Genomic DNA, 25772 nt, shown 5'->3' with positions numbered 1-25772 from the left:
GCCGGCATAACCATTGATCATTGAATCAGTTTACAAGTTGAAAAGTTTAAAATGCAAGAGCACAAATTATTTTATAATACTGTTCTCTCACAAACCTTTTCCAATGATGGGAAATATCTCCTTGCAGGAAATATCTACGGGGACATTTCGGTTTATGAGTAAATACCTTTTATTTTTACCAATAACTACATTTTTAGGTTATAATCAGGCAGGTTATGTTTACTTTCCTTAACATATAATAATTTTCTCAATCTAACTTTTTATCTTTGTGTATAAATGAATCTACCAGTTTGTCTAAAGTCCTTGGTCCACACAAAAATGATGATAATGAGCTACAAGGACCCAGTTACAAGTTTACTGCTTATCCAGATCAATACATTGAAAGTATGCTGGCCACAGAAAATTTTCTCTTAATTGGAACTTCTGGAGAAATTTCTGGCTGGAATTGGAAAACAGTTACCTCCAGCAAAGCTCCAAAAAGCAAAGTGTCATGGACCATACAAATTCCTGTTAATAGGTAAGTTAATAAGAAACTAATTATTATTATTACTAAATTTAAAGTTTTTCCAGGGATGATTTTGATAAGCCAACAGTAAATTATATGGCATATTCCAATCAGGATCATATGCTATATGCAGGATGTGGAGACAATAAAATTTATGTGATAGATTTGGAAGAAGGAAAAATTCTGAGGCACTATAAAGGTCATACAGACTATATTCATTGCTTGTCTTTAATGTAAGTATAGTTGATAAAGTAAAGTAAAACTGAATTGACTAATTATTAATAACTATTTTTTCAGGGGTAATAAGCTTGCATCTAGTAGCGAAGATGGAACTGTAAGATTATGGGATTTGAGAAAAAAAGAAAATACCACTATATTAACTCCTAATTTAGTTGAGAAAGTAGCTAGACCAAAATTGGGAAAATGGATAGGGGCCGTTGATTTTACAGAAGATTGGCTGGTACTAAAAATGAAATAATTAACAAATTACAAAAAAAAATTTCGCTATCACTCAACAATATTTTACATCCTAGCTTTGTGGGGGAGGTCCAAAATTATCATTGTGGCACACTCGCACAATGGAAGCAGCCACAGTATTCGATCTTCAGGACCAAGGCATTCATGTGGCAAAAATATATGAAGAAAGAATAATAGCAGCAGGAGCTTCTAACCAAGTGCACCATATGAATTATCAAGGAGAAACCCTTGCTAAAGTGCAAACCTCCAGTAATACCGTGTACAGTATAATCTATCAGGAGGCAGCTCAAAAAGTACTTAGTATAGCCGGAACGTCTAATAACATAGACATCTGTACAAACTTTAATTATCGCGGACTGACATTAAAATTTGCATAATAACAATATTTATTGTTTTCACAAATATTGAAATAAATATACACGATCGTTAATTATATTAAGTAGACGAAGGACTTGTGCAAATTTGCTGTAATTAGTGAGCAATAATTTTATAATTTTATACAAAAATATACATGAATCACAAAAAGCAATGGCCAGCAATAACAGCTGGGATAAAACCTTCCCTGCCATCGCGAGACCTGACGAAGAACCAGTCATTGACGTGATCGCTGAGGAGAGCTACCACGTCGCCTTTGGAGACGCTAAGGACGTTTCCATTTTGACCTTCGTAATCCTTTCTGATCACGAGTAACGTGTGTCTGTATCCTTTAGTTTTAGCGTTTATTGCTGCTCTCAAATACAATCTATCAACGCTCCTTTCTCCACAGGCTGATATCGCATCCTTGGAACTCCTCCTCATTCTAGAATTCCTCCCTCTGGACCCACACTCAGAACGAGTATCTCTAAGCTTTTCAGTATCTGTCATATTACCAAGTGGTCTTGGAAAGACGTCAGTGGAGTCTTCCCAGCAAGGACCTGTGGTGGGTTGAGGAAGAATTCCCAGAGGAAGACACGCGGAATAACTCACATATCCTTCCTGACCATGTGGAGTTTGAACATACAGCCAACCTTGATTTTTAAACACTGCATTAACTACTGTGCCTAGGGGTAGAGCTATTTCGTCCTGTGTTCCTCCCTGAGTTTGATACAAAACTGAGGGAAACGATAGGACCACTGGAATATTTGCTGGTTTCTCTATAGAAGCCTGTTGAATAAGAATGATATTAAGTTAATTAATATAATTATAAAATTATTTTTTTTATAATTTTCACACCTTTGTCAGGAAAGCATCAAGGTCATTAATTTCATATCCAAATCTGTTGGGTGGTCTGGTCTTGTGTGACCGTTTCGTTCTTCTGTGCTTGTGTTTTTCACGAGCGCCAGGTGTTAAAGTGAACTCTCGACAGACCAGGGAAGGTTCAGAAACTGCTTTCTTCACCTTCTCCTTCACATCCTTCAAAGGATAATTATTTTCTATTGCGTTATCCTTTACAGCAGTCTATATTACATCAAATGAAATTAGAGATTATTATTTAATAATAAATGCAGTAGATGACTCACCTTTTCTATTCTCTCAAAATTTTCAATAGTTTGCAGGATTCTTTTTTCTTTCTTTTCCAGATTTACATTTTCTTTGCTTCTATCCTTTTCTTTTGTGCTTTTCACGCTTCTTCTGGATGATCTCTCCTTGTCTCTGGGTAAATGACCAGGATTGGTGGAAGGACCTATGGATGTATACTGGTTAACTGTGGTACTAGCTGAATTTATAAATAAAAGAAAACAAGATTTTAGATTGTATAGGATATTAGACCATAGTTTAAATTGTTGGGTGTATTTGAGTGGGAGACTGGATGTCCAGTGACGTTTGGATGTTGTTGATTGCGTAGAACCCAAGTGAGGGAAATTTTGGGACGAAGGATGTTGCTAGGACGTTGCCCCATAATCTTAGACGGGCTCGGAGACCTCGACGAGGTTGACGTCACCAGCTGACTTGGACAATCCGCCACCAGGTCCACCGTTTGCACCGCACAGCCATTTTCCTTCAATTTTAAAATTACACACTAAAGTAACAATCACTGATAATAAAAATAAAGAAGAAACCTAAAAAGGAAGAACGATTCATAAAAACGACGGTGGTTGATTAGACGTTTTCCAGGAACTTGTGCAGGGATAAAATCCACAAAAGACTAAACGTTTCTCAAAATCCTTTTTTCCCACAAATCATGGTTATGCGAATTCTCATCCAATCTTCCATCATTTTATTTATTTCCTCTTTACAGCAATAACTAATTTTCCCAAACTTTAAAGTTTTTTTCACTTAATAGTACAGCAAGTCTTTGATTTGCTTTATGCAAAATTCCAATGTTTTCTCGGTAGTCGAGGAATATGCTCGACGAGAAGATTGAAGAAACGAGTGGAGGGTAGAGAAAATTGCACGAAGTTCCTGAGGTTTTACGGTCAGTTAAGTTTTGTGGTAGTAAAAGGAAGCGCTGAATGTACTTTTTGTTATATCTTTTACCTTGTAGGAGTGCCTGTCCTCGTCCTGCCCGGCAGCCTCACCCGAGGTTCCCTCAACTTCCGGTTCTGCTTGGTCCACGCCGCTGCTCCACGAGTAACGTCTCTTCAGCTCGCCTGAAAATTTATTCCATCTCAGTAATGCGATACGATAGAATCTAATTAATATAATTCAGTGTATATAGCGCGGACCGAAAGTCCATCACGAGACCTAATTCGTAGAATCGTTCGACTAATTAAGATAATTGGAACTCGATTTGCGGAGATCCTTGGACTGTGAAAGCAAACAAATGGAATTGGCTTAATTAATTTGATTGACTTGAGAAGATTAAACAATCGGTTAGGGGAAAAATTTAGGTTAACAGATATCCTATAGATTTCATTGGTGGTCGAGAATTATCCTTTGCAATTAATGGCGAGCAACATACAGCAAGATTCCGCTAATGCGTCAGTCAGGAAATCACGAGGTTCATAACAGAACACGCATGTCGCGTTGTAAGAAGAGAAATCTAAAGGAAAAATCTTCCTCTAAAGTTTCTCACTGCTTTTTGTTCGTCTTCTGCATGACTAAACGCGGTAAATCGTCAGTTAGATAGCCGTAGTGACAATTCTAATGACGTTTAAATCCTTCATTCCGCTCGTATTAATTAAGACAACTATTTTCCCCCTCTCTCTTATTTCTTTTCTCCTTTTTTCTTAGTGTCCCTCCTTTTTTTCTATTCATCGGACTCGCTTCATCTGATATTCCAGTAGATAATTCCTTCCGTCATGATGCCTAATTATACAAATCCTTCCCATTCCGAGAAGCAACTCTGCAGGATCTATGCGTTCATTTTAATTAATTCCTCGTCCTTGAACTTATGGAGAGATGCAGAGAGATGCAATCGTAACGTTTAGATTTATATGACTTTTAGCTACTATTTTGGAATTGTCTCTGCAGGTGCGAAAGATAAGAAAGGGGGGAGGGAAGAAGGAGAGGAGTTGGCGTAGGGGGAGGGGGTAATGGAGAGGAGTCAGCCCCGAGGATAAACACAGTATTCCCCTCGTGACTTATGGGATTCGATCAGGTACAGGGGGCGAGCATTCTACCTACAAATTTACTCGTTTACTCGCTTCGTGGAATGCCAACGGCTCTCTCACGGACAGCAACAGAAATAAGAACAACGCCAGCTTCTTCAAATGCAACTCAAAGGGGAACCTCCAAACTATATATTCCTAAACCCACTTCTATTATTCCATTCATCCTACCTGTTATTGTTATCAAAATTTTTCCTTCGTACGGAATCGATGGAATAAAAAACCTGCAATATTCATGAGGATAATTAATTTGTATCTTATTGTTTAAGTATACACGAATATTAAATGTGAAATTTTCTTCCGATCGCAAAGATAAATGTAGATTTTAATGGACAGTAGTTACCATCGAATGAGGATAAGTCTGACGTGTATAAATATATCGAGTGAGATCAAGCAGGAAGATAAGTTTTCTATTGGCGATAAATCTAGTTTTTCTTGAATCCAAATGTAATCTCGCGGGAACTCATTAACATTTAACGTATAATCACCGTCGGATTAGATTAAGTGTGCTTGAAAAGTTGACTTTTCACATTTTTCTCTTGACCAGTCTGGAACATTCGCTTATCTCCAATTTATCCATAAGCTTATGTGCTGCGCCCCCCATGCCTTTGTTCCCATTCCCAGAAGCAGATGTATGGATATTACCAATGAAAGCCGGGTCCGATGTTGTTTATCAACACTCACATTTCGAAGAAAAAATGAAAACACGTTTCAACTGCAAAAGAGAAACTTTCTCAAAACACAGACAGTACCAAAAAGGTTTTTCCAGCTGATTTCAGATTGTGTGAAGTAAATACCGTCGTGTGTAATTCTTTAAATAATATAAAAAGAAAGATTGAGATTTGGTAGAGGCTCACCGTGGAGCTGCTCTGACTAGACTAAATGTGGGACTGGGAAGTAGGAACGTGTTTGTTCGATCTAGAAGACCTCGAGTGGCTCGAGTGAATCCTAGCGGGGGTGAAAGGGGCTGGTGGGGGTTGGGTGAAGAGAAACCCATTCGCGCGGGGGTGATAAGGGAAGGGGAGGAGAACCGATTGGCCGGTGGTTCCCGCGAAAACCATCCGGCCAATCACCATCACTGCCTCCCGTAATTGTTGGGTACCTCGCGATATTCGCAAAAAACCTTTTGCGTTCTTTTACCTCCTCCCATTCTTCTCCTTACTTCCATTCGTACCCCCTCTCTACCCCCCTGCATCAAGAGATCACCTCATTTTTTAAATAAATCAAGAAAAAAACAAATGCTACGAAAGAGGCTACAAATTTATTTCTTAAAGTTCTGATAAAATTTGTTCTCAATCGTTACCAAGGTATGGGAAAAGGAGGTCAAAGTTGAAGTAAAGTACTGTGAAGTGTGTTGCTTTTGAATGGGGTGGGAGGAGGGATGGAGGGGAAAGGGATAAAGGTTACTTTGTGGCGGTTCAGGGTCACTTTACCGGTAACGTAAACGTAAATCACGCGAGTGTGAGTGGGCGGGCATCGCAAACGCGAGCTATAAATTTCATTCGCGTATGCAGCTTCATCCTCGACCAACTGAGATCCTAACGATTTCACGAAAAATTCTCCCACCCCGGGAAAAGCCGCTTGAAGTTGCCGCTGGTTTTCCACTAGTGGACCAATGAAAACGCTCCATTCCTAGGGAATTTCTTTTTCTTTTTGCCGTGATTATTTTCCCTTTATCTATCTTTCCCTTCGCGAGCAGCGTAAATTTTGATTAAGCGAGGCATTCGAAATTTTTATCGAGCACTTTGCCTGTTCCGAGGATTTAAGATCCAGGCAGAGAGCGTGTAATGGTGATTGAATGCGGCTAATGGTCTTTGGTAGAACGTGGAGAAGGTTATGGGGGTGGGGAAAGAGCCAACAGATATATTCGTGAGACTTCCTCCAATATTTTTTCAAGCTCTGGTACTGTCAAAATCCACGATCCTACCGCGATTACATCGGTAATTGCATAATAGGCCGAAATTATCCTCCTTTACCATGCAGAATCCCACCGTTTTATTAAGTAGAAGCTTGAAAATTCCTTCATGAGCGACCTTTAAAGTCTAGCGAATATTCCATATAAGTGTGTGGATCAAAGAGGTTGAGTTTAATGAAAAATTTGTAGGTTAGAAGTTTCGGGGTGGGCCGACAAAAATTCTTTAGGTTCGTTCTTTGCCCTGAGTTCCCAAGGGGGTCAGAGGTCGCGGAACCCTCCTTTGCCTTATTCCTTCCCCTCCATCTCTCTCTCTCTCTCTCTCTTTCTTTAATGTTTTATTTCTTTCTCCCATCCCGTTCGGAGGAGCGTCCGCCCAGACTCAAACTTGCTTACCTTCTCCCCGAAACAATCTTTAATTCGCGCTTTTGTTCTTCGTGCACTGTGATAACTTCTCAGCTTCTCGCTTCCATTTTCTTTTCGAAAAGTATCTAACGTTCGAAAAAAAAATAGCTGTTCGGCGTATACCATCTGGCGAATATCCGTAGACAGATCAAGCAAACGCCTTTAAGATGAATTAAAGAAGAGGGGAAATCCAACTGGGTCAAGTGGATATATTAATTTGCACATAAATTTACCGACGAAGGACTCAAATTTATATATTTATTATAAAGTCGATAATATGGCTGCGACTGGTTTCCAACGAACGCCTTATGACTCTCGTATTTTAAAGGAACGTGCAAAGTTTACACTGACGCAAATGGCAAATATATTTTATTTACAACTATTCTAAGGGCTAACTTAAAAATATTGATTGAAGTGAATGATGAGTGTTTCACTGGACTTGAAACATGAATTATTTAAATACTGAAAGGTTAGCGTTAATCAGGAAAATACACGAAAAGCGTACGCGTATTAATTATATCGTCGTGGTAGGATAATTGGTAATGGGGAGGTTTTAGGACCGCCTCCCATCTTAATCTGAATAGAGGAAGGTATACACGCGTGGACACGCGGGCCTCACGCTCGCGTATTAATTACAATCATTTCCCGCCACTTACTCCCCGGAGAGATTCAAATTATAGATATCCAGAACTAAAGAAGAAAAAAGAAAGAGAGAGAGACCTGATTACAGGGGTCGGGTTTGTCAGGAATCGGATTTACGTCTCGTTAATTTTTTGGCTCACAAGTCAATCTGATCCATAGATCATAAAAATCTTCCAATCAATTTTGATTGTAATATTCAGTAATATAGGAAAAAAAAGCTCACCTCCTCAAATTCGATCGGTAAGAAACTTTTATCGGTCGATAAGAAAGATTTTCGACGATTTTATCGACGGAGAACGGACAAAAAATTAAACCCTTTTGACACACGATGATCGATCTAGGAGAAGAGCCTAAGAACGATTTATGATGCAGGTTGAAAACCAAGGTCATTTTGCGATTTGCTAGAACGCCCATCTATGATCTATCGTATAAGTGGCTGGTTAGGAATCGCTGTTCTTGCTCGTTTATCATTCGGACTCGCATCTTCAATGTTGCCGAAGCCTAAAAGCTCCATCGCTATACGAGTATCGTGAAGTCCTCTCTTGTATTTTGCTTTTGAATAATTTATCACGATCGATGATAGGAGATAAAAAGACACTTTTCCGGTCTCGAAATACTTGAATAGAAACTGCGATGAATCTAGCTTTATTTAAATGGGTTAAACGGTTTCTTCTCCTACGATGACTACGTCAATTCTAAAAAGAAAAAATCATGTCGATAAAACAGACACGAAAGCTGTATAACAGTTATATCAACTTACTTTTCAATTTAATGATTAATTCATTAAAAATTCTATACATGTGTTATCAGATGTATTTTATATTACCCTTCCTATCTCACGGTGAATCACTTCCTGTTTAATATTCTAATGAAATCTCAACTGAACCATCGATCTCCTCTTTACGCTTCACAAACTGGGTCGATGAAAAAGAGGAATCATAGAGCGTTACAAATTGCGCATGCAGCACTCCTCAACGTCTGAACATTGTTTTCCTTTCTACTTATGTGAAATCGTACTTATCGACAGAGCAAAACTCTTCCTTTAGCATAATAATATAATGGTTAGTATATCTTTTGTGTGTGCTTAGGGATCGAAAACTATGTTACGAGTGTTTGTGAACGTTTTAATAGGCCTTACGCACTTTTGGCCAGAGAACGAAAGGATTACAGGGTTGAAGCCGAGTTCGCGTGCCGTGGCGTGGGAAAAGAAACGTTCTGCGTTCATTTTGAAGCCGCGAATTAGCTCTTTTTTGTTTCTCGCGCTTTTCGACGATGAAATTACCCTCTCAGTCTCGGGTTACACGTATGCAGCTCCTTCATGGGACGAGTCAATGTTTATCATTTTTTCATCAGGAATCTCTAGGGTAATTTCATTCTTCTCTGGTGGACATAATAAAAAACATTTATTCACTTTCCAAACTTATCTTGCAATTTAATCAAATAAAAAAGATTGTTATTGCTTCTAAAGAGGACTTTACACTTTATTTAAGGAGCCATTCAAAATCATTAATAGGACTATAATTCTTACGGGAGAGACAGTTAAGCCGCTTAATTTAATTCACTTATTCTGCATCAGAGCTGAATATGTATCCTCTCTTATTTTCCTTATTAACGAGTGGCTTTATTCGTTCACCAAATCCAAAATTAGTGCCTCAATTAATACGGCTTTCTCCTTCAACTGGAGGTCTCTTAGAAATACCGTGAGACGTATACTATAGCGGGAAGTTATGTCTACACAATCGAATAACATAATTATTAAAAGCTTTGGTTAAAAGTTTAATCAGATAAATTGGCTTATAGATTGGAAAATATTTGGAATTCCACAGTTGAGCGTAAAAACGATTTTTATGAGAAATGTGGAGGGAGAGGGGTCACGTGGTATGACCTTAAAAAAGTATCCTCCTCAAAGGGCTCGGCACCGCTTAATTATCATGCTAATTAGCCAGTCGCAAACGACGTGCAAGAAGCCCCTCTCTTTATCTTCCTTCCTTTATCTTGAATGCTGAGCACGATTCGAGCACGCAGTCAATTATTTGATTAACGCAAGAACCCTGTTAACAGTTTGTTTAATATTTATGCCTTCCAAATTTTTCCCTAACCTAAAAATATTTAATTTTTCAACGGAAATCGCTTTTTTTCATTAAAATTAAATGTTTATAAAAAGAAAATTAATGGACTTAGCTCACCTTGGTGACTGTGACGACAAAGCCTGGCTAGCATGTTTGTGAAATACCTAACCTGAAAACAAAGATGTGTATGAATAAAGTGACGAGAATCGAAATGACAGCGTCGATTTAAAGAGTGCTTAAAGATTGCGGAGGTCAGGATCAATTTCTGAGAGAATATAGGTGGAGGAAGGCGTCCTTGCCCGAAGCGAACAGGTTACGTCAAATAGACCCTAACCAGCTTTCGGGTTCGCACGGCCTCTAAATGCCTTTTTCATCCTCCTTCCGCCTAACCTATCATTCCCATCCATTTCCGGGAGCCAAAGAACATCTCGTTTCCCCCCATTCCATTCTAGTCTCATTTTATTCTAGCATTAAATTCCGTTCAGGTTATGTCATTTCATTCAGTCAATTTGACTGCAGAAATATCACTTCTCTTCTTTTTTCTCTCCTTTTGTTGGTTTGCTCATCTTGCAGGTGAGGTTAGGTTACGGCACGAAACGAAACGTGACCGCACTGAGCACTCGGCAAATAGTATATCTCAACATTCTCAACTGCCTGGACACCGGATACTGGCACCGCTGCTTTTACACCGGAAGTGGCCCTTCGAAACCCCCAAGATCAACGACTTTTATGATTTTTTAATATTTTTCAACACAAACCATCTTTTCCTCTACTCTCAAAAGCTAATATTTTATGTTAGAAGATCTGTGGCTTAAAAATGGCAATTGCAAAGAGAGAAGAAACATCTTCGCGGAGTCCGATCAATCTCAGTCAGGTTCATCGGCCAACAAAGAACCGGATTTGCGTTTAAAGAAAAAATAAGGAAACAGAAAGTGGACCCCTCCTCCGCTTTATGTACGCGTCCTCAGAGAGCTTGTCAATTTTTTCTCCTGTTTCTTTATTGCAAAATTACGCTGGAAAATTTAATTAAGACCTTCAGAAGAAAATAACGGAGAAGACTAGTTTACTGGACTTGGTTCATTAACATATGATTCTTTATATCTGTATATATTTGCAAAGGTCGCCCAGTTGCTCAAACTACTTCTCTTATCCCCCCCCCCCCCCCCACTCTTTCCTCTTATTTTACTATTTATTACCATAGTCACAACCCGCTTTAATTTTATTTTATTTAGAAGACTCCTATCTGCTCTAGCGATTCGCAAAAAACGTCTGTTTCCCATTTAAACGATTTAAACTTATACAAACGGCTGATCATTTTTATTTAGTATTTTTGGCTCGAAATTTTTCAATAATATTTTTTCCAACAGCAATGGAAAAATTAATGGCGACCGTCGAGACTTATCCGGGATAACCGGAAGTGGTCGGTACTGGTACCGCATGAGGTTTTTTGATTTTATGACACGTGTTTATCTCGAGATTATGCCAATAACTTCTCGGTAAATGCACTTAACGTAAATTGGACGAGTGCCAGGGTCCCATTCTAACCAAAGTCATTATTTTCCTCGCTTTAATTAGTTTTTCTTTTCCTCTCTCAACCACTCTTTAAAAACGTCATAATTCTTATTCATTCTTCGTCTTTCATTCTCTATGTTTATGCTATTGTTTAAAAAAATGTTGATTCGCAAGTTACAATTTAATTGGAATTGCATTAATACATTTCTAAACAGGCCACTTACTTGTTTAACCGTTACAACCAGCTCCAGTGATGCTCATAGCACACTCAATCTTCTCTCTCTTTCTCTCTCTCAAAGCTCTCTCTCTCTCTCTCCTCTCTTATAACTCCTCGCAAAGTGGTCCCTTCAAGATTTATGTTACCTATCATTTTCCACATCGATTATAATGAAATTCTCGCTGAATTAACACTCCTCGAACAAACCCCCTGATTACATTCCTCTATGAACAATTTTTATTTGTTTACATACTATACTAGTCGATAAAGAGAAAATTCCAAATCTGTGTATCTTTATTGTAAAGATATGAATTACATGGATTTAATGATCACATTTGTTAATTTAAGGAGGTGCAATTTATGGATGATTTTGATTTAATTCGCGAGTAATGACCTTAAGGCTCGTTGAGGTCATGAAGGGACCCCTTGGCGGTCTTCGTGGAGAACCCGCGTGGACGTAATCCGCGTAGTTGACGATGCGGGCGTAATAAGACTGCTTGCTGACGGCGGTAGCAGCGATTCGTGGCCGCTCAAGGCGATGGCAGCAGCTTGGGAGCCCTCCCCCACCTTTAGGAACTCCCCCGGGCACTCTTCCTGTTTTTTTCCTCTTGCATTGCCACGCTCCTTGCTTCAGCAAGACCCAGGGCCTCCAGTCAATCCAATCCCGCCAGGGGTCCCCACGTAACGGCCTCTCGATGATAACTTCTTACTGAATCGATAAAGAAATTTCCTCCTAGTCGAATCGATTAATAAAACGTTTCGAACATTTTCAATTAATCGATAAAAGAGTTATCAATATTCCACTTTGGTCATCATGTACCAAATGGTACACCCAGCTTTTTCAATTTTTTTAATAAATCTTGTTTGATAATCAATGCTTTCTCTATGCACTCCATGAGAACTTCTATTGGAGCTTCAGAAGAAGGAGGCATTCCCTCCAAATGATAAAGATAAACCTGGCCAGCGATGTCGGCAGCTACCAGCTGATTGCCATTGGCAGTGAAAGAAATTTTTGTTAGAATTGCATCGCTCTGGGATTTTGTGACGGATACAGGTTCGTAGACTTTTCTTCTTAGGTCCCAAATCGAAATTTCATTATTAGCGATAGTGGCGATTATAGCTGGATCTGTTGGTGACCATGTAGCACACCTAACACAAGCCATGACAGTGGACAAATTAATAAGGGGCTCTGTAAGACCATCTGCCCAAATTCTTGTGCACCAATCAGCACCACAAGTAAGAAATATTTTGGGACAGAATGGAGAAAATTCCATGGAGTACAAAAGACCATCATGGGCTAGAAAGCTATCAATGTGATGGTGGAGATAATTAGTAGAGCATCTATGAATGCAACCTTCATCCGATGCGACAAAATAAAAATTACTCTTAGGATGTTTGCAAAGCAATACAGCACCAGGATTTACACAGATTGGGACATCCTGCCTTTTGCAGGGCTCTATCCTATTGATTCCTGGTATCTTTCCTTCTACTCTTTTGATTCTCATGATTTCAGTTGCCAGAAAATCCTCTCCACCTCTGAAATGATAAACTCCACCATTCTGATTACTTGTGTAAAGCTGTTCGTGGTAGCCAAATTGTTCATCTCCTGGCCACCACTGAACCTGCCAATGGGGTCCCGCAGTAGGTGCATCTTCTCTGTTACTCACTCTTATAATGTTTGTAATTTCACTACTGACATCTAAAACTTTTACAGTTCCATTGTAAAATCCAATTCCCAATAAGTTTGTTCTTGTTTTACTCCAATCCAAATCTGAAATACTACTTGGAAATACAAATTTTCTACCTGGCTCACTTGGGTTTTTCATGCACCAAATCAGTACAACACCAGTCATTCTCTCTGCAAACTCTTCATGGCTGTATGCAACAGCCAGAAGATCTACATTGCTATAACTCCATCTCAAGGATACAACAGGCATATCCTTAACAAAATCACAAGAATGCTCCCACAATAAATTTAAATTATATGTGAATCCTGAGTCTAAGTTGTTAGGATCCTGTTTTATTATTCCTTTAAACATTTTTTGTGGAGTTATATATAGATTGCTTGCTATTATGCGTTCCACAACTCGTACAATGTTCTTAAAAGAGTCTTGTTGACCAATCTCAGACAACTGATCCTCATAGCTTTTGCCTTGATTAGTGTTTAACAATCTGTATTCCTAAAAAATGACTGGTTTTTAAGGGATAATGGTAAAAATTTAATGATAAATATTTAATATTTACCTGAGGTTTTTCATCTTTTTGATATTCAATTTGCAACCCATTAACCTCAATTAACATTTCTGGATGCTCGTAGGTATCGTATATAATCCAATTGTTGACCAAAGTGCCTTGGTTCTTTCTAATTTTTTGGGGCAAATATGTACCACGCGTTTTGGTCAACGGCTGAATCGTCTGAGTTTCAGAGTCCACCAATTTCCTTAAAGATCCAGGGCCGATTGTGATATAATCGTATCTCTCATTTTCTTCCTTTATCATTATTCCTTCAGGTGTATGTAGATCTGCGATAAGCTGTGGAAGTTCGAATAAAATCATTGTGTCGGTTTCCGTTAAGGTTATGTTAACCGTGGGTGGGGGTTGGTGGAAAATGTCCTCCTCCCTAAAAATAAAATAGTTTTTAAAGATACGAAAAAAATGGCAAAACATTTATAATTACAGATCGAAATAAAATTCTGATGGTGGTTTTTCGTCATCATTGATAGGAATATCATCGATTTGGGTGCTAAAAAAACTTTCTGTAGGGAGATCCTCCCCAGATTGAATCCCAATTACAATAGAAGACGATCTTGACAAACTTATAGAGCTCATTTTAAAAACAGGATGTGATACAGTGTGGGTCAGTGGCGGCTGATTGTTGCCATGGAGACTATTGTTGCTTAACTGAATCAATCCTATGTTTTCAAGAGCGGTCAGTTCGGAATCCATAATGCTTTCAAAAATGTCGTGATTTAAAGGTTTTGGTGTTACGTCCATATCATTTTCAATTACTCGCAAACTCTGTCGTTTCCGCAGGATCTCCGACGTTATGTTTCTCAACGGTACCGCTTTACGACTATGTCCTGTTAATTCCTGGTGAGTTATTAAATTGGAGGAACCAATACTGGATTCGCGTGAAACTAATTTTCGCGGCAAATTATTTTCCTTCATTATTATAGTTGTCCAGTCAATTTTTTAATCTTTGAAATCTTTTTCTATAAACACACAGTTATTGTTAGATGGTACATTGTAACTGAACTAAATGCGAAAGGGCCGAATGTTTGATCAATTTACCCCTGTTCCTATGGAGATTAAAATTTTTTTGCTGAAAACGGCCGATGACGTCATAACGCACCTGTTGCTTTATAGGAATAAAGGGGGGGGGGGGGTGGCGACCGAAACGTTTATCATTGGTAGCTGAGAGAGGGCAGCGCACGCCATTACCGACTCGCGAATGATTGTGTTACTCGATCGGTAACAGCACTTCCCGTAAACCCCCCTATATACTACGTTAATCAGCTAATCTTCTTCTAGAAAGATAATAATTATTTCACGAATCCCGTCAGAGCTCTCAAAAGGCCACGTAAGGAAAATAAAACGCATATGTTGTCATTGTGATCGTCTCGTAAAAGAGTTTTAAATTGATAAGTTTACCTTGCGATTGACGAGATACCATCATTGGCAGCCAGTTGACATCCTGTTGTCGTAAAATCATGAAAATCATCTCTGCTAACTTGCGCAATTTTTTCGGGGTTTGACCAAAAAGTTTTTTGGGATCTCGTGTCAAAGGAAATTGTCACGGCTCGTTCGAAAACATTAAAGTGAGTAATGTGAAATTGCCAATTATTCATTTAACTCGATAAGGCTATTGACTGTATTTTATATTATACACGTTTCGGAAAGAACTCTTATCTAGAGCAACGCAATTGACAATTGACACTAGCCTGAAATTATTTGGTAATTGCTATTCCAATCTTCCAAGACTGGCATTTAATTCCGTTTGTATTGGTATAAGGAAAGAATCAATTGCAATGATATCTTTTTGTACTATTTTGTTCCCCTTGCTTTATCCTTATATGTCTTGTTATCAAACTTGGCCTTGGACCCTAACAATTGGAGTCTGCATCCTGGAAAAACGAAATATGTTGCCAATTGAGGAATTTATTGGGTCTTAGAAAAGTTAACCTTTGACCTTGTTTTTGAGAAATGATTATTTGATACAAGGAAATTCTTAGTATTGACCAATTTATATGATTTCAGTGGACAATATTTTAATAGTTTCTGCTTTCTTATCATAGATTTGGAATTATTTTGTTTGCATAAACCAAAAACATCTAAGCCCCTTTCCCATGAGCTATAACAAAGCTATTATCATATTATATGTTTTTGTTTATTAGTTTGCAGGTTTATTTATGACATGAATATGGCAAAGGAGCAGGCAGGACCATCTAGATCATCTGGGACAACTGAAGAGAAAGAAAAGGATGACCGAATGTTTGAATGCAATATTTGTCTAGATACTGCAAAAGATGCAGTTGTCAGTATGTGCGGACATTTGTTTTGGTATGTGAAGTGTTTTCCTACATTTTCTATATATCATATTTTTAATAATTTATCTGTTTAATAGCTGGCCATGTCTTCACCAATGGCTAGAAACAAGACCTACCAAGCAGGTTTGTCCAGTTTGCAAGGCTGCCATCAGTAAAGAAAAAGTTATCCCACTGTATGGAAGGGGAGCAACCAAGCATGAAGATCCTAGGTAAAATAAAATTTCAAAAATATAAATGTGTTAGAATTTTAAACGAATATTACCATTTATCTTAATCATTTTTTAGAAATAACGTACCACCACGTCCACCTGGTCAAAGGTCTGAACATGAGCCAAATGTAGGATTTCCAGGTTTTGGATTTGGAGATGGTTCATACCTATCATTTGGCATAGGTACATTTCCATTTGCATTCTTCACTTCAACTTTCAATTTACATCCGGAAGCTAGACCTACCACAGGTAAGTTTAAAAATATTTATTTTGAAGTCATGAAACTTAACAAGCTAAATTTTCCAGCCGCTAGAGGTACTGCTCAGTACGAGGAGGAACAGTTTCTCTCAAAGGTGTTTCTCTGGATGGCATTAATATTCATCTGTTGGCTGTTGGTGGCATAACATTCTTCACAGATTGCTCATTGCTCCAAAACATGTAATCGTACCCTTCTATGCAAGCAGTCTATACATGTATCAATACATCAAACTTTTCCCATTCTAAGTATTCTTTTTTAATAATTTTTGTCACTGTTTCCCTGCTTGTATGTTATAAAGATAGTTACTACACAAACAATAGTATGTCACATCTCTACAATTTTAAAGTTTGAAAATTAACACCTGAGAAATAAGATTTTAATATGCAAGCAGGATAAATTTTGATTTTGGTTTTGGATGCTATGTTATAAACATGTATATATTCTACCTAAAGTAAGCTGCTCTTAGTGTATAAAAAATAATATCTTAAGTTTCGTCAAAATAAGTTTGTCAGATAATCAAAGCTTGCACAGTTCACACAGAACTGTATATTTCAACAGTGTATATATTTTAGACATTAAGTTAAATTACTTTTATGAATATATAGTATATGGTAATTTATGTCGTCTAATAACATGTAATATTGTAACATATATTATCACGTGTGGGGCTTTATAGTCGGACGATAATTTGTAGAATAAAAGTTCTCATTATGAGATGAAAGACTTTTTAAAAGTGACAAATCTCTAATTGAGTTGGTTCGTTTAATGCTTTTGAAATTTTTGTTTTGACGTGTATAAAATAAACGATTTGTCTTTTAAGAATATCCACTTACATTCCGGAAAAAAGGATCAATTTATCATAAGACTAAACAGTCAAGTTGCTTCTACAAACTTTATATTATGTATTATACATTGGTTTAAAAAAAACTTTAGGTATAATAAATTATATAACACAGAACGTTATTTTCTTTGTTTAACTTGATAAAGATAATGGCTAATATTAGCGTTTATGGAGTATTATTTATGATACAATACAAAGTACTACTGTAGGTTATTAAATAATATTATTTCATAGATATATTAGAGCACTATAATTATGATAGATTTATCATTAATAGGAATTGCTTCTACATGAATACAAGAAAATGACGAAAACCAATTTAGAAAAAGTGACTTTAGGTCAGTCTATTTGTATATGTTAAACAACGCAGTTTAAACATTGCCAGAAACATATTTTTTTATTAATTTTTAGAGGTCCAAACTAGTCCGAAGTTGCTACACGTGGCCAACAACAATGGTAACAAACTCTCAGTTTGCATTGATCATAGACTGCATTCCGAGTCATGCATATTCGCGCTTAACACGCGCTCAAATTCTATGACATACAAACGTAATGTAAATTATATGCTGCACTTTATACGCGATTCAGAATGCAACCATATAGACTACAATCGCTACAATATTTGTATAACTTATATTTGAAAAAATTGGTAAATTTGTATGAAAAAATGTGCTGGTCCTCTACAGGTAATTACAACTGTTTCAAACAAGAGCGTTTTTTTAAATTTGTTATTAATTTTTCAAATAAAACTTGATATACAGATTCTGCCACTTCATACGCCCTTGAGTATAGATGCAAGACGTGAATTTCCATAAATATAAGAGATGTACAAGCTTTTTATATAACTTATTATAGTCTCATATATATGTATTCATAGAAGCCTTAAGTATAATGTTAATATCTTTAATAACTGCTGACTTAAATATAAATGTTTTCTTAAGTCCATGATTCGGGGCGTTTTAAAAGCGGACCCTCAATATGTATAAAATATAAGAAATAATTATGCCCACAAACTTCTGAGACAAGTTCGACGATAACGAAGGCAGATACTACTTTTTACCTACTTTATTTTAATTGCAAATAATTGTCAAATTTGTAGAATAATTTTTAAATCGTAGCACTTAATGAAAAAAAATCTCTTGCTAAATTTCTGATACATGACCCTAGTAAATTGACTGACGTAAAATAACTTTTTGTTTAAATAGTTGTCATTCATTAGTCTGAAATGTATGTAACATTTGAATGCATCTACTTATTTTTACCCTCAAATATATTGAATATTGAAAGAGAGAGAGAGAGAGAAGAAACTGTATGAAGTAGTACTTTTATTTTGGTAGAAGAGTGATAAGAATATTACTCTATGCAATGTTCAGATTTTTTATGAAATTGCTTTTAAAGTAGCTCAAGCACACTATAATCAACAAGAAAGTTGCATCAAGTGTCTAGTGATTATATCACAGATTGTAGCTCCAAGGAGAAAAGCAAGTATGTTTCCTTTTCTACTTATTAATGAAAAGCTGACTTGTGCATTCATAGAGTGGTAGGTAATTTGTGCAATCTTTGAAAAATACATATATGTTTTAAATTTCAGAAGTTATTAAACATGATTTTTCTATAAGATTTGTATCTTTCTTATAATAAAAAGATGTGCTTGAAATTAATAAGTATAAACCCTGTATAAGGCCATCAGATTACAATTAAGTATAATTTGCTTGATAAATAATAATAAAAATAAAATTATGATAAAAATACTAAGAAACCAGTATATTTTTAAAAATCAACATTTTCTTGTCATAATTTTAAATTATGACTTTTTTAAATTTCATCTTTGGTGGTTCTTTCTTTTTTCTTAAAACCTTTAGATACTAGCAATTCATTACACTCCTCCCTAGTCAATCTGGAGAGCTGCAATCTTTCCACTTCCTAAAATGTTATTAGAGAATTATAAACTTGTCACATTTATTAATTAAGATTGCTCACCTCATCATTATTATTGAATAGCACTAATTCTGGGACAGCACCTTGTATATGTTTAAACTCTACATTTTCACTGCAGTTTTTGTTGAAGAAAATATGAAATAAGTGAAACATAATACTTATAAATATAATAAATTAAAAGGATACTAATCAGGCAGGTCTTGAAAAATAAATTGTTTGACATCTGGTAGACGGTTAAGGGAGCAACCACTACAACTCTGAAATATTTTGATTTAGTATTAGATGTTAAAAGCTAAAAGTATCATTTAAGACACATTTTTGTTATTAAAAAAAATTTTTTACCTCCACTCTGGCAGACGAATAATAATTTTTACTAGTGTTTCCTTCATAAATCACAGTGATTAACAATAAAATAAAAGGAACTGTTATTGACTTATGTGCCATTTTAAATCTAATTAATTTCAATTTATGCAAAATAACAGTTTATTAGACTCTTCTAAAAAAATTGATTTCAAAGTTAGATTTAGAATTTTTAGAAATCAAATACCGAATATAATACGTTTTCAAAAACTTTATTTATTGACGGACGTTAAGATTCGAGTGAATAGTAATAAAATGCAATAAAATGTCTTTAACGGTTACTTTCGCACTTTATTTGTGCCCTATCTTATTATTTAAAGTTCTCTGTACAGTTCTTGTATGCAGTATGTATGTACATAGTACGTGCACAGAATAGGTTGAGGTTAATTGTTATTCCCTGGTGTGTGTTCGTGTTCTGCTGTAGTGTAGTGATGCGATTAGCGATTAAAAATAAAATCTCAAAAAAGAATTTTTGAGGAACATGGAATTCATGGAAACTATTCACAAATTTTGCTATAGTTTACACGGCACTTCTTGTATTATGTAATGGGCGTCCACAACCACAACCCTTCACTTTATTCTTTTTTTATACTTTTGTTAAAAATAAGCCTTAACGGGATCCCTCAAGCCCTCTGTAGCCAACATTACGGAACAAAAAACGAAGGAGAAGTGTCCAGCGCTATTTTTCAACCGATTTCAATGTTTTTGGGCTTGTTGGAGTCGTTAGGACTCGCACCGTGTCATACATAAAGCCGTATTTTCCAAAAAACGTAAAAAAATAAAATTGTTTAAAAAATCGCATTAATAATATTTAAACGCAAAACAAATCGAAAAATCGGGCTTCTTTATGACGAGGTGCCAGACCAAACGATTCCAACAAGCCCAAAAACATTGAAATCGGTTGAGAAATAGAGCCTACCATTGTCCCGCGTTTTTGAGGTGGACGAAAACCAAAAATTTTTAGAAAGAAAGCTAGGCTTCCTCCCCTCTCGCGGCTCACGCTAACGTGTTCCCCCACTCCAGCATCGAAACTTACTGCAAAGCTTTCCTCATATTTACGCTATTCCCCTATCTGTAGCTATACACATATAAATACCGCTAAAATAATGTTGAGAACATTTCATTTCGCCGATATAATGAAATTGCTAAAAATGCAATTATCATTTTGAAATAAAATTGTAGAAAAGGAGATTTCGTAATGCTTGAAATATAAGGCATACGGCGAAACGCGGGACAATGGTACATGCGTATTTCTCAATAGAATTTCATGAGACTAGTCATAACTAAAGCCATTCTTCATGTAGATTGTCCTAAAGAGCTCGCATTTTCGATAAAGCTTATAGTTTTCCAGTTATGAGCGATTGAGGATGGACGTGCGCAACAGCTGATCTAAGCGGGAGAGGAAATATGTATTTGTGCGCCGTGCAACTTCAATCGTTCATAGCTGAAAAACTATAAGCTTTACCGAAAATGCGAGCTCTTTAGGACAATCTACATGAAGAATGGCTTTAATTATTACTAGTTTCATCAAATTATGTTGAAAAATACGACTTTACCATTGTCCCGCGTTTCGCCGTATGCCCTATATTTCAAGCATTACGAAATCTCCTTTTCTACAATTTTATTTCAAAATGATAATTGCATTTTTAGCAATTTCATTATATCGGAAAGATGAAATGTTCTCAACATTATTTTAGCAGTATTTATATATGTATAGCTACAGATAGGAGAATAGCGTAAATATGAGGAAAGCTTTGCAGTAAGTTTCGATGCTGGAGTGGGGGAACACGTTAGCGTGAGCCGCGAGAGGGGAGGAAGCCTAGCTTTCTTTCTAAAAATTTTTGGTTTTCGTCCACCTCAAAAACGCGGGACAATGGTACGGCTCTATTTCTCAACCGATTTCAATGTTTTTGGGCTCGTTGGAATCGTTAGGTTTGGCACCTCGTCATAAAGAAGCTCGATTTTTCAATTTGTTTTGCGTTTAAATATTATTAATGCAAATTTTTAAACAATTTTATTTTTTTTACGTTTTTTGGAAAATACTGCTTTATTTATGACACGGTGCGAGTCCTAACAATTCCAACAAGCCAAAAAACATTGAAATCGGTCGAAAAATAGCGCTGGACAATTCTCTCTCGTTTTTCGTTCCGTAATGTTGGCTACAGAGGGCTTGAGGGATCCCGTTAAGTTTGGAATTATATTTAAATAAAAATTAAAAAATGTAGTAAAATTGGTAAGCAATCGTCGCCCTACTCTTACATTCTTACGCAATTATAATATATAAAACACCATTGCAAATGTTTGTTAAGAAAGAAAAGATTCTTTTTGAAAATATGCCTTTAGATATAACTTCAATTAAACTGTAGTACTTTTTAAGAAACTGTAGACAAGTGAAGCAGACTGAAGCCACTGAAGGGATGTTGCCTGACAGAGTGAAAAAGCTGAAAGTGCATGCGTGAGTAATCTCCATCTTTATCTCTGTTTCTCAAGTAGATGCCATCAGTGAATGTAACATTGCAAATGCACCATTTGGCAATCGTGGGAGAATGGCAAACAATAAGAGAGTTTTATCTACTGTGCAAAAGTGAATAAGCGAAGTGAACGAATGACAGCTGTAAGACAGTAAGTTTTATTCATATAAATTTACCTTTGGCTACCATACACACCAAAATATTTTTATTCCTTTCCCAATGATAATGCTAAAAAATATTTTGTAAACATACAGTTTATCATGTGTTTCTTTTCCAAATCAATTTTCCTTGATCAGTTTTGTTGAGCTTGATAAATTCCAGTCCCATTGCATCACCAGACGTAAGATTTGCTCTCATTGAGCCACAAAGATGAGTCATATTTAGTGACCCCCAACACATCAAAATATTCCTATTTTATTTTTTAATTTATTAACATACTGTTAAGCAATTTATAAATATCAATTTAATTGTTTCTTACAGGTTTACATGGAGATAGTACAAGCTATTTAAAGTTTACTGTGCTTTTTTGGAAAAAAGCATCAGATGATACCATAATGGTATAAAATTAATAAGAGATTTGTACTGATAGAACATAATTAAATCTGGTTGAAACGATAAAATGCCTGTCAATTTAATTAATAATGGGACAGCATTTTGCTAGTCTCAGAGAATTTTTCAGAATGGATGGGGAAAAACAACTTACTGAAATATGTACTAATAGTAATCAAAGGCCCAGCCTAGATTTGGTGAATATTGATGACATAGAAAATCTGCAGGATCTTGAAGCTAATGGAAATGTACCTGCTTTAAACTCTAATGTACTTCCAAATAGAAATGGAAAGTTGGAAAGAAACCTAGACAACGATCATTTAAATTTAGATGTAGATAATCATAATTCAAGATTTGAATCCTTGTATAGTCAACCTGTGGAGAATCAGGATATTAAGCAAATTTGTAGTAATGGAAATATTAACAGTTCTGAATCATTTGCTCAGCAAGAAAATTGTGGAAGCTCTGGAGGTAGCAATAGCAGTGGTAGCTCTGATGACAGCCCTTTAAATCCTCCATTAAGAAGATCTTCCAAAACCTTGTCATTTGGCAAAAGAAAATGTGAGAAATATTTTGATTGATGTAGAGATTATAATTTAAAGATTTCATTAATTACCTATGACTTTAATGTTTAGCGAGTAAACAGCGAAGTAAAGACCAAAGTCCAGTATGTAATCACATTGTGTCTTCTAAGAAGAAACGCAGTAACTGGGTGCTGAAATTCAATTGTGCTAAGAGTAAAGGTTCTAAGAATGTGGATATTATTCCTGGTCAAGCAAACAATAGTTCAGATTGCGTTTGCACAGGATACAGAAGAACTGAGGAACATCCTATGGGAGCAGGAGTAGTTTTCAATAGTCAATCAGCACCACAAAGCCCTGTTCTAGGACCACTGCCACCTAGCCCTGTCATAGATTTATCTAAGTTTAACCCTGAAGAATTTCCAATGGAGGTAATGCATTTAACTATAAAGAGTAGTTTTCCTATGTATTTTATTGTGATTATTCCCATTTTGTCAACAGGACTGTGATGAAAGAGCACGTTTACAGCGTGCACGGGAAATGGAAGAGGGAGTTGAACCTCCCCCAGGATATAGGCCTAATTATCCTTCTGGAATTCAGGTTCATCCAAATGGTCTCACGGTCAATAATCTGGCTGCTTTGTTTCAGGCCCATGCTAGCATTCATGCTGCTGCTTTGACAGCTCTTTCTCAGTTAGACTTTACAATAATACCAAATATTGAAAGACCTGCTCATACGCAAGTAAGAAGAGCAAATCATAAATAAAGTCCAATTGAAATTAAAAAAGTCTTCATCTAACAAATTGATAAATAATTCTCTTTTTAGGTTGATTATGTACATTGTTTAGTGCCCGATTTAAGATCCATTACAGCTTGTTCATTTTATTGGGGTAAGATGGATCGTTACGAAGCTGAACGTCTCCTAGAAGGTAAACAGGAAGGCACTTTTCTACTCCGTGATTCTGCTCAGGAGGAGTTTCTATTTTCCGTCAGTTTTCGAAAATACGGCCGCTCCCTCCATGCAAGGATAGAACAATGGAATCACAAATTCAGTTTTGATTCTCATGATCCGGGAGTGTACGCCTCGGAAACGGTATGATCTTAAAATTTCAATCATTGCCATTTGAATTTGTAGAATTGACTTAACTTTAGTTAAAAACTATAAGAATACATTTTATAGGTTTGCGGTTTGATAGAGCATTACAAGGATCCATCCTGTTGTATGTTTTTCGAGCCAATGCTGACGATTCCATTACACCGTAATTTTGCCTTCCCACTTCAGCATTTGTGTCGTGCAGTGATAGCAACAAGAACCACCTATGATGGGATAAACAAGTTAAAATTGCCAAAGATACTTAAAAGCTATCTAAAAGAGTATCATTATAAGCAGAGAGTTAGGGTAAGAAGATTAGACACTGAAAACGACTTACAAACAGATGGACGATCCATATCGTATTTGCCAGTAATCTGAGTACCGTCCTAAGTATTAAAGTTTTTCTCATTGATTTGTCCTCTTCAAATATTTTCCTAATTATATTTTCCAATGCTGAATTTTTAGCCAGATCTTGGTTTTTTACTGAATTAATGCAATATTAGTAGTTAATATATACGTATGTGTTTAGTGACTTATTCACGGTAGCAGAAGCAACAGATATTACTCTAATAGCTCTGTTAAGTTATGATATTGAGTTAATTAATAATAGTCGATTAGTCAAAATTGTAAATAGACTGTAACAAAAGAGCTTAAGATGCACAACTTATCCTTGTATCTGTAAAAACTTTGTGCTGAAATCCAGTCTTTTTCCTTTCTACCAGAAGAATATAGACCTGGGAATAATCGAGTTATTTGGCTTAATGAAATTTTGTTTATCTGAATTGTTGTAACAATCGAAAAACGTATCAGCGAGTGCGAGGATTAGCCTCGCTCAAGTTTAAATCCAAGTGATGTGTTGTCACTTTTGCACAGATTTATAGGAACTCGGTCGTTGATAAGGATCTGGTCTATTATATTATTCCTGTTGTGCCTATTTCTACTGTCGAATATTTACATACTAAGTATGATTATAATTATGTTCGTAATTGTTACGAAAACCTTTTAAGTTACAAAAATTTTTTAAAGTATATTCATATATATTAACAAATCTTAAATTTGTATATTGTTATCTTTAATTAAATTAAGGTGAATAGTGAATTTTTACTCTTCTTTTTTTGGTAACTTTCATACAGCTGATTTATTTCTATTAACACAGTGTAAAATGAAATTGTTAATCGCATTGACTGATGATTAATCGTGTAATCTATCACTCTTAAGGATAAAAATTCAATATTTATTAATTGTATATATTTTACTGATGTATTAATATCTAATATATTAATTGTTTGAAAAACTGTAGTACTAAACAAGAAATTACAGAGTACATTAGATGAAATTTGTAAGAATATTAAACATTTTTTAAAAAATCGTGATGAAGCTTTTGAAAAAATAAATCTCTCTTCTTTATTAACTGTGAACAACATTAACTTATTGTTGGTTATCAGCATTATTGGATTTTCAGTATTATTATTAACACAAATATGGAATGTGAAACAACATTTTTTGTGAGGGATTAGTTGCGTATAAAACGTTGAACTGTAGGCAGTAGCATCTTGTAGTTGAAGAAGAAGAATGATATAAACATAGTAATGAAGAAAATATCTAAATCGTGTTCAGGGAAATAGATATTCATAAATTGTACCTAAAAATAGATTCTCTAACAATATTAGATTTTGTAGCATAATAAAAAATAGTTAATTAAGCATAACCTAAAAT

At 36.0% G+C, this 25772-nt stretch overlaps 5 protein-coding genes and 1 long non-coding RNA gene across 14 annotated transcripts; 3 read left to right on the top strand and 3 right to left on the bottom strand.

The window, feature by feature from the left end:
* The first annotated feature begins 25 nt into the window (after positions 1 to 25).
* thoc6 (THO complex 6) lies at positions 26 to 1485 on the top strand. Its single transcript, XM_066740742.1, has 5 exons — positions 26 to 158; positions 290 to 517; positions 571 to 738; positions 803 to 965; positions 1039 to 1485. The coding sequence occupies exons 1-5, from the start codon at positions 52 to 54 to the stop codon at positions 1357 to 1359; spliced, it is 987 nt and encodes a 328-aa protein (XP_066596839.1). The 5' UTR covers positions 26 to 51; the 3' UTR covers positions 1360 to 1485.
* On the bottom strand, positions 1357 to 14544 carry LOC136781746 (dynein axonemal intermediate chain 4-like). Of its 9 annotated transcripts, none has more exons than XM_066740738.1 (7): positions 11277 to 12067; positions 9658 to 9709; positions 3440 to 3552; positions 2732 to 2960; positions 2482 to 2645; positions 2195 to 2419; positions 1357 to 2125 (listed from the first exon to the last, which is right to left on the bottom strand). In XM_066740738.1, the coding sequence occupies exons 2-7, from the start codon at positions 9689 to 9691 to the stop codon at positions 1499 to 1501; spliced, it is 1392 nt and encodes a 463-aa protein (XP_066596835.1). In that variant the 5' UTR covers positions 9692 to 9709; positions 11277 to 12067; the 3' UTR covers positions 1357 to 1498. The 9 variants fall into 9 exon arrangements, with proteins under 9 accessions (XP_066596835.1, XP_066596833.1, XP_066596836.1 ...); XM_066740736.1 differs by having other exon boundaries at positions 11664 to 12067; XM_066740739.1 differs by having other exon boundaries at positions 2195 to 2374; positions 11664 to 12067.
* Positions 14545 to 14793: 249 nt separating this feature from the next.
* On the top strand, positions 14794 to 18073 carry LOC136781660 (E3 ubiquitin-protein ligase RNF185-like). Its single transcript, XM_066740581.1, has 5 exons — positions 14794 to 15087; positions 15664 to 15829; positions 15894 to 16025; positions 16102 to 16274; positions 16332 to 18073. The coding sequence occupies exons 2-5, from the start codon at positions 15684 to 15686 to the stop codon at positions 16427 to 16429; spliced, it is 549 nt and encodes a 182-aa protein (XP_066596678.1). The 5' UTR covers positions 14794 to 15087; positions 15664 to 15683; the 3' UTR covers positions 16430 to 18073.
* Positions 18074 to 18432: 359 nt separating this feature from the next.
* On the bottom strand, positions 18433 to 19856 carry LOC136781661 (selenoprotein M-like). The gene is made up of 4 exons (XM_066740582.1): positions 19406 to 19856; positions 19250 to 19320; positions 19106 to 19175; positions 18433 to 19048 (listed from the first exon to the last, which is right to left on the bottom strand). Exons 1-4 carry the CDS (start codon positions 19505 to 19507, stop codon positions 18941 to 18943), a joined length of 351 nt encoding a protein of 116 aa, XP_066596679.1. The 5' UTR covers positions 19508 to 19856; the 3' UTR covers positions 18433 to 18940.
* Positions 19857 to 21825: 1969 nt separating this feature from the next.
* On the top strand, positions 21826 to 24437 carry Socs36E (Suppressor of cytokine signaling at 36E). Its single transcript, XM_066740758.1, has 6 exons — positions 21826 to 22045; positions 22375 to 23004; positions 23079 to 23395; positions 23466 to 23705; positions 23790 to 24056; positions 24144 to 24437. The coding sequence occupies exons 2-6, from the start codon at positions 22536 to 22538 to the stop codon at positions 24432 to 24434; spliced, it is 1584 nt and encodes a 527-aa protein (XP_066596855.1). The 5' UTR covers positions 21826 to 22045; positions 22375 to 22535; the 3' UTR covers positions 24435 to 24437.
* On the bottom strand, positions 23929 to 24532 carry LOC136781764 (uncharacterized). The gene is made up of 3 exons (XR_010823988.1): positions 24394 to 24532; positions 24135 to 24280; positions 23929 to 24063 (listed from the first exon to the last, which is right to left on the bottom strand). It is a non-coding gene; the product is annotated as an uncharacterized lncRNA (long non-coding RNA).
* Positions 24533 to 25772: the final 1240 nt, after the last annotated feature.

Source organism: Prorops nasuta, unplaced genomic scaffold, assembly GCF_024137725.1.
Source record: "Prorops nasuta isolate Cenicafe-Biocafe unplaced genomic scaffold, Cenicafe_Pnas_1.2 PNAS00024, whole genome shotgun sequence".
Lineage (NCBI taxonomy): Eukaryota > Metazoa > Arthropoda > Insecta > Hymenoptera > Bethylidae > Prorops > Prorops nasuta.
This window is presented reverse-complemented; position numbering and strand designations above follow the sequence as displayed.

Excerpts from the sequence above, each read along its gene's own strand:
- LOC136781746 (XM_066740732.1), bottom strand. The coding sequence starts at position 14,437 with ATGAAGGAAAATAATTTGCCGCGAAAATTAGTTTCACGCGAATCCAGT. Across the intron at positions 13,890-13,946 it reads TCAGAATTTTATTTCGATCT|GGAGGAGGACATTTTCCACC; the intron begins GTAATTATAAAT and ends TTTTATTTTTAG. Across the intron at positions 13,450-13,513 it reads AAAAAGATGAAAAACCTCAG|GAATACAGATTGTTAAACAC; the intron begins GTAAATATTAAA and ends GTCATTTTTTAG.
- Socs36E (XM_066740758.1), top strand. The coding sequence starts at position 22,536 with ATGGGACAGCATTTTGCTAGTCTCAGAGAATTTTTCAGAATGGATGGG. Across the intron at positions 23,005-23,078 it reads GTCATTTGGCAAAAGAAAAT|CGAGTAAACAGCGAAGTAAA; the intron begins GTGAGAAATATT and ends TTTAATGTTTAG. Across the intron at positions 23,706-23,789 it reads AAAGACCTGCTCATACGCAA|GTTGATTATGTACATTGTTT; the intron begins GTAAGAAGAGCA and ends TTCTCTTTTTAG.
- LOC136781660 (XM_066740581.1), top strand. The coding sequence starts at position 15,684 with ATGAATATGGCAAAGGAGCAGGCAGGACCATCTAGATCATCTGGGACA. Across the intron at positions 15,830-15,893 it reads ATGTGCGGACATTTGTTTTG|CTGGCCATGTCTTCACCAAT; the intron begins GTATGTGAAGTG and ends TCTGTTTAATAG. Across the intron at positions 16,026-16,101 it reads ACCAAGCATGAAGATCCTAG|AAATAACGTACCACCACGTC; the intron begins GTAAAATAAAAT and ends ATCATTTTTTAG.
- thoc6 (XM_066740742.1), top strand. The coding sequence starts at position 52 with ATGCAAGAGCACAAATTATTTTATAATACTGTTCTCTCACAAACCTTT. Across the intron at positions 518-570 it reads ATACAAATTCCTGTTAATAG|GGATGATTTTGATAAGCCAA; the intron begins GTAAGTTAATAA and ends AAGTTTTTCCAG. Across the intron at positions 739-802 it reads ATTCATTGCTTGTCTTTAAT|GGGTAATAAGCTTGCATCTA; the intron begins GTAAGTATAGTT and ends CTATTTTTTCAG.
- LOC136781661 (XM_066740582.1), bottom strand. The coding sequence starts at position 19,507 with ATGGCACATAAGTCAATAACAGTTCCTTTTATTTTATTGTTAATCACT. Across the intron at positions 19,321-19,405 it reads ATTCGTCTGCCAGAGTGGAG|AGTTGTAGTGGTTGCTCCCT; the intron begins GTAAAAAATTTT and ends AAAATATTTCAG. Across the intron at positions 19,176-19,249 it reads TTTCAAGACCTGCCTGATTA|TGAAAATGTAGAGTTTAAAC; the intron begins GTATCCTTTTAA and ends CAAAAACTGCAG.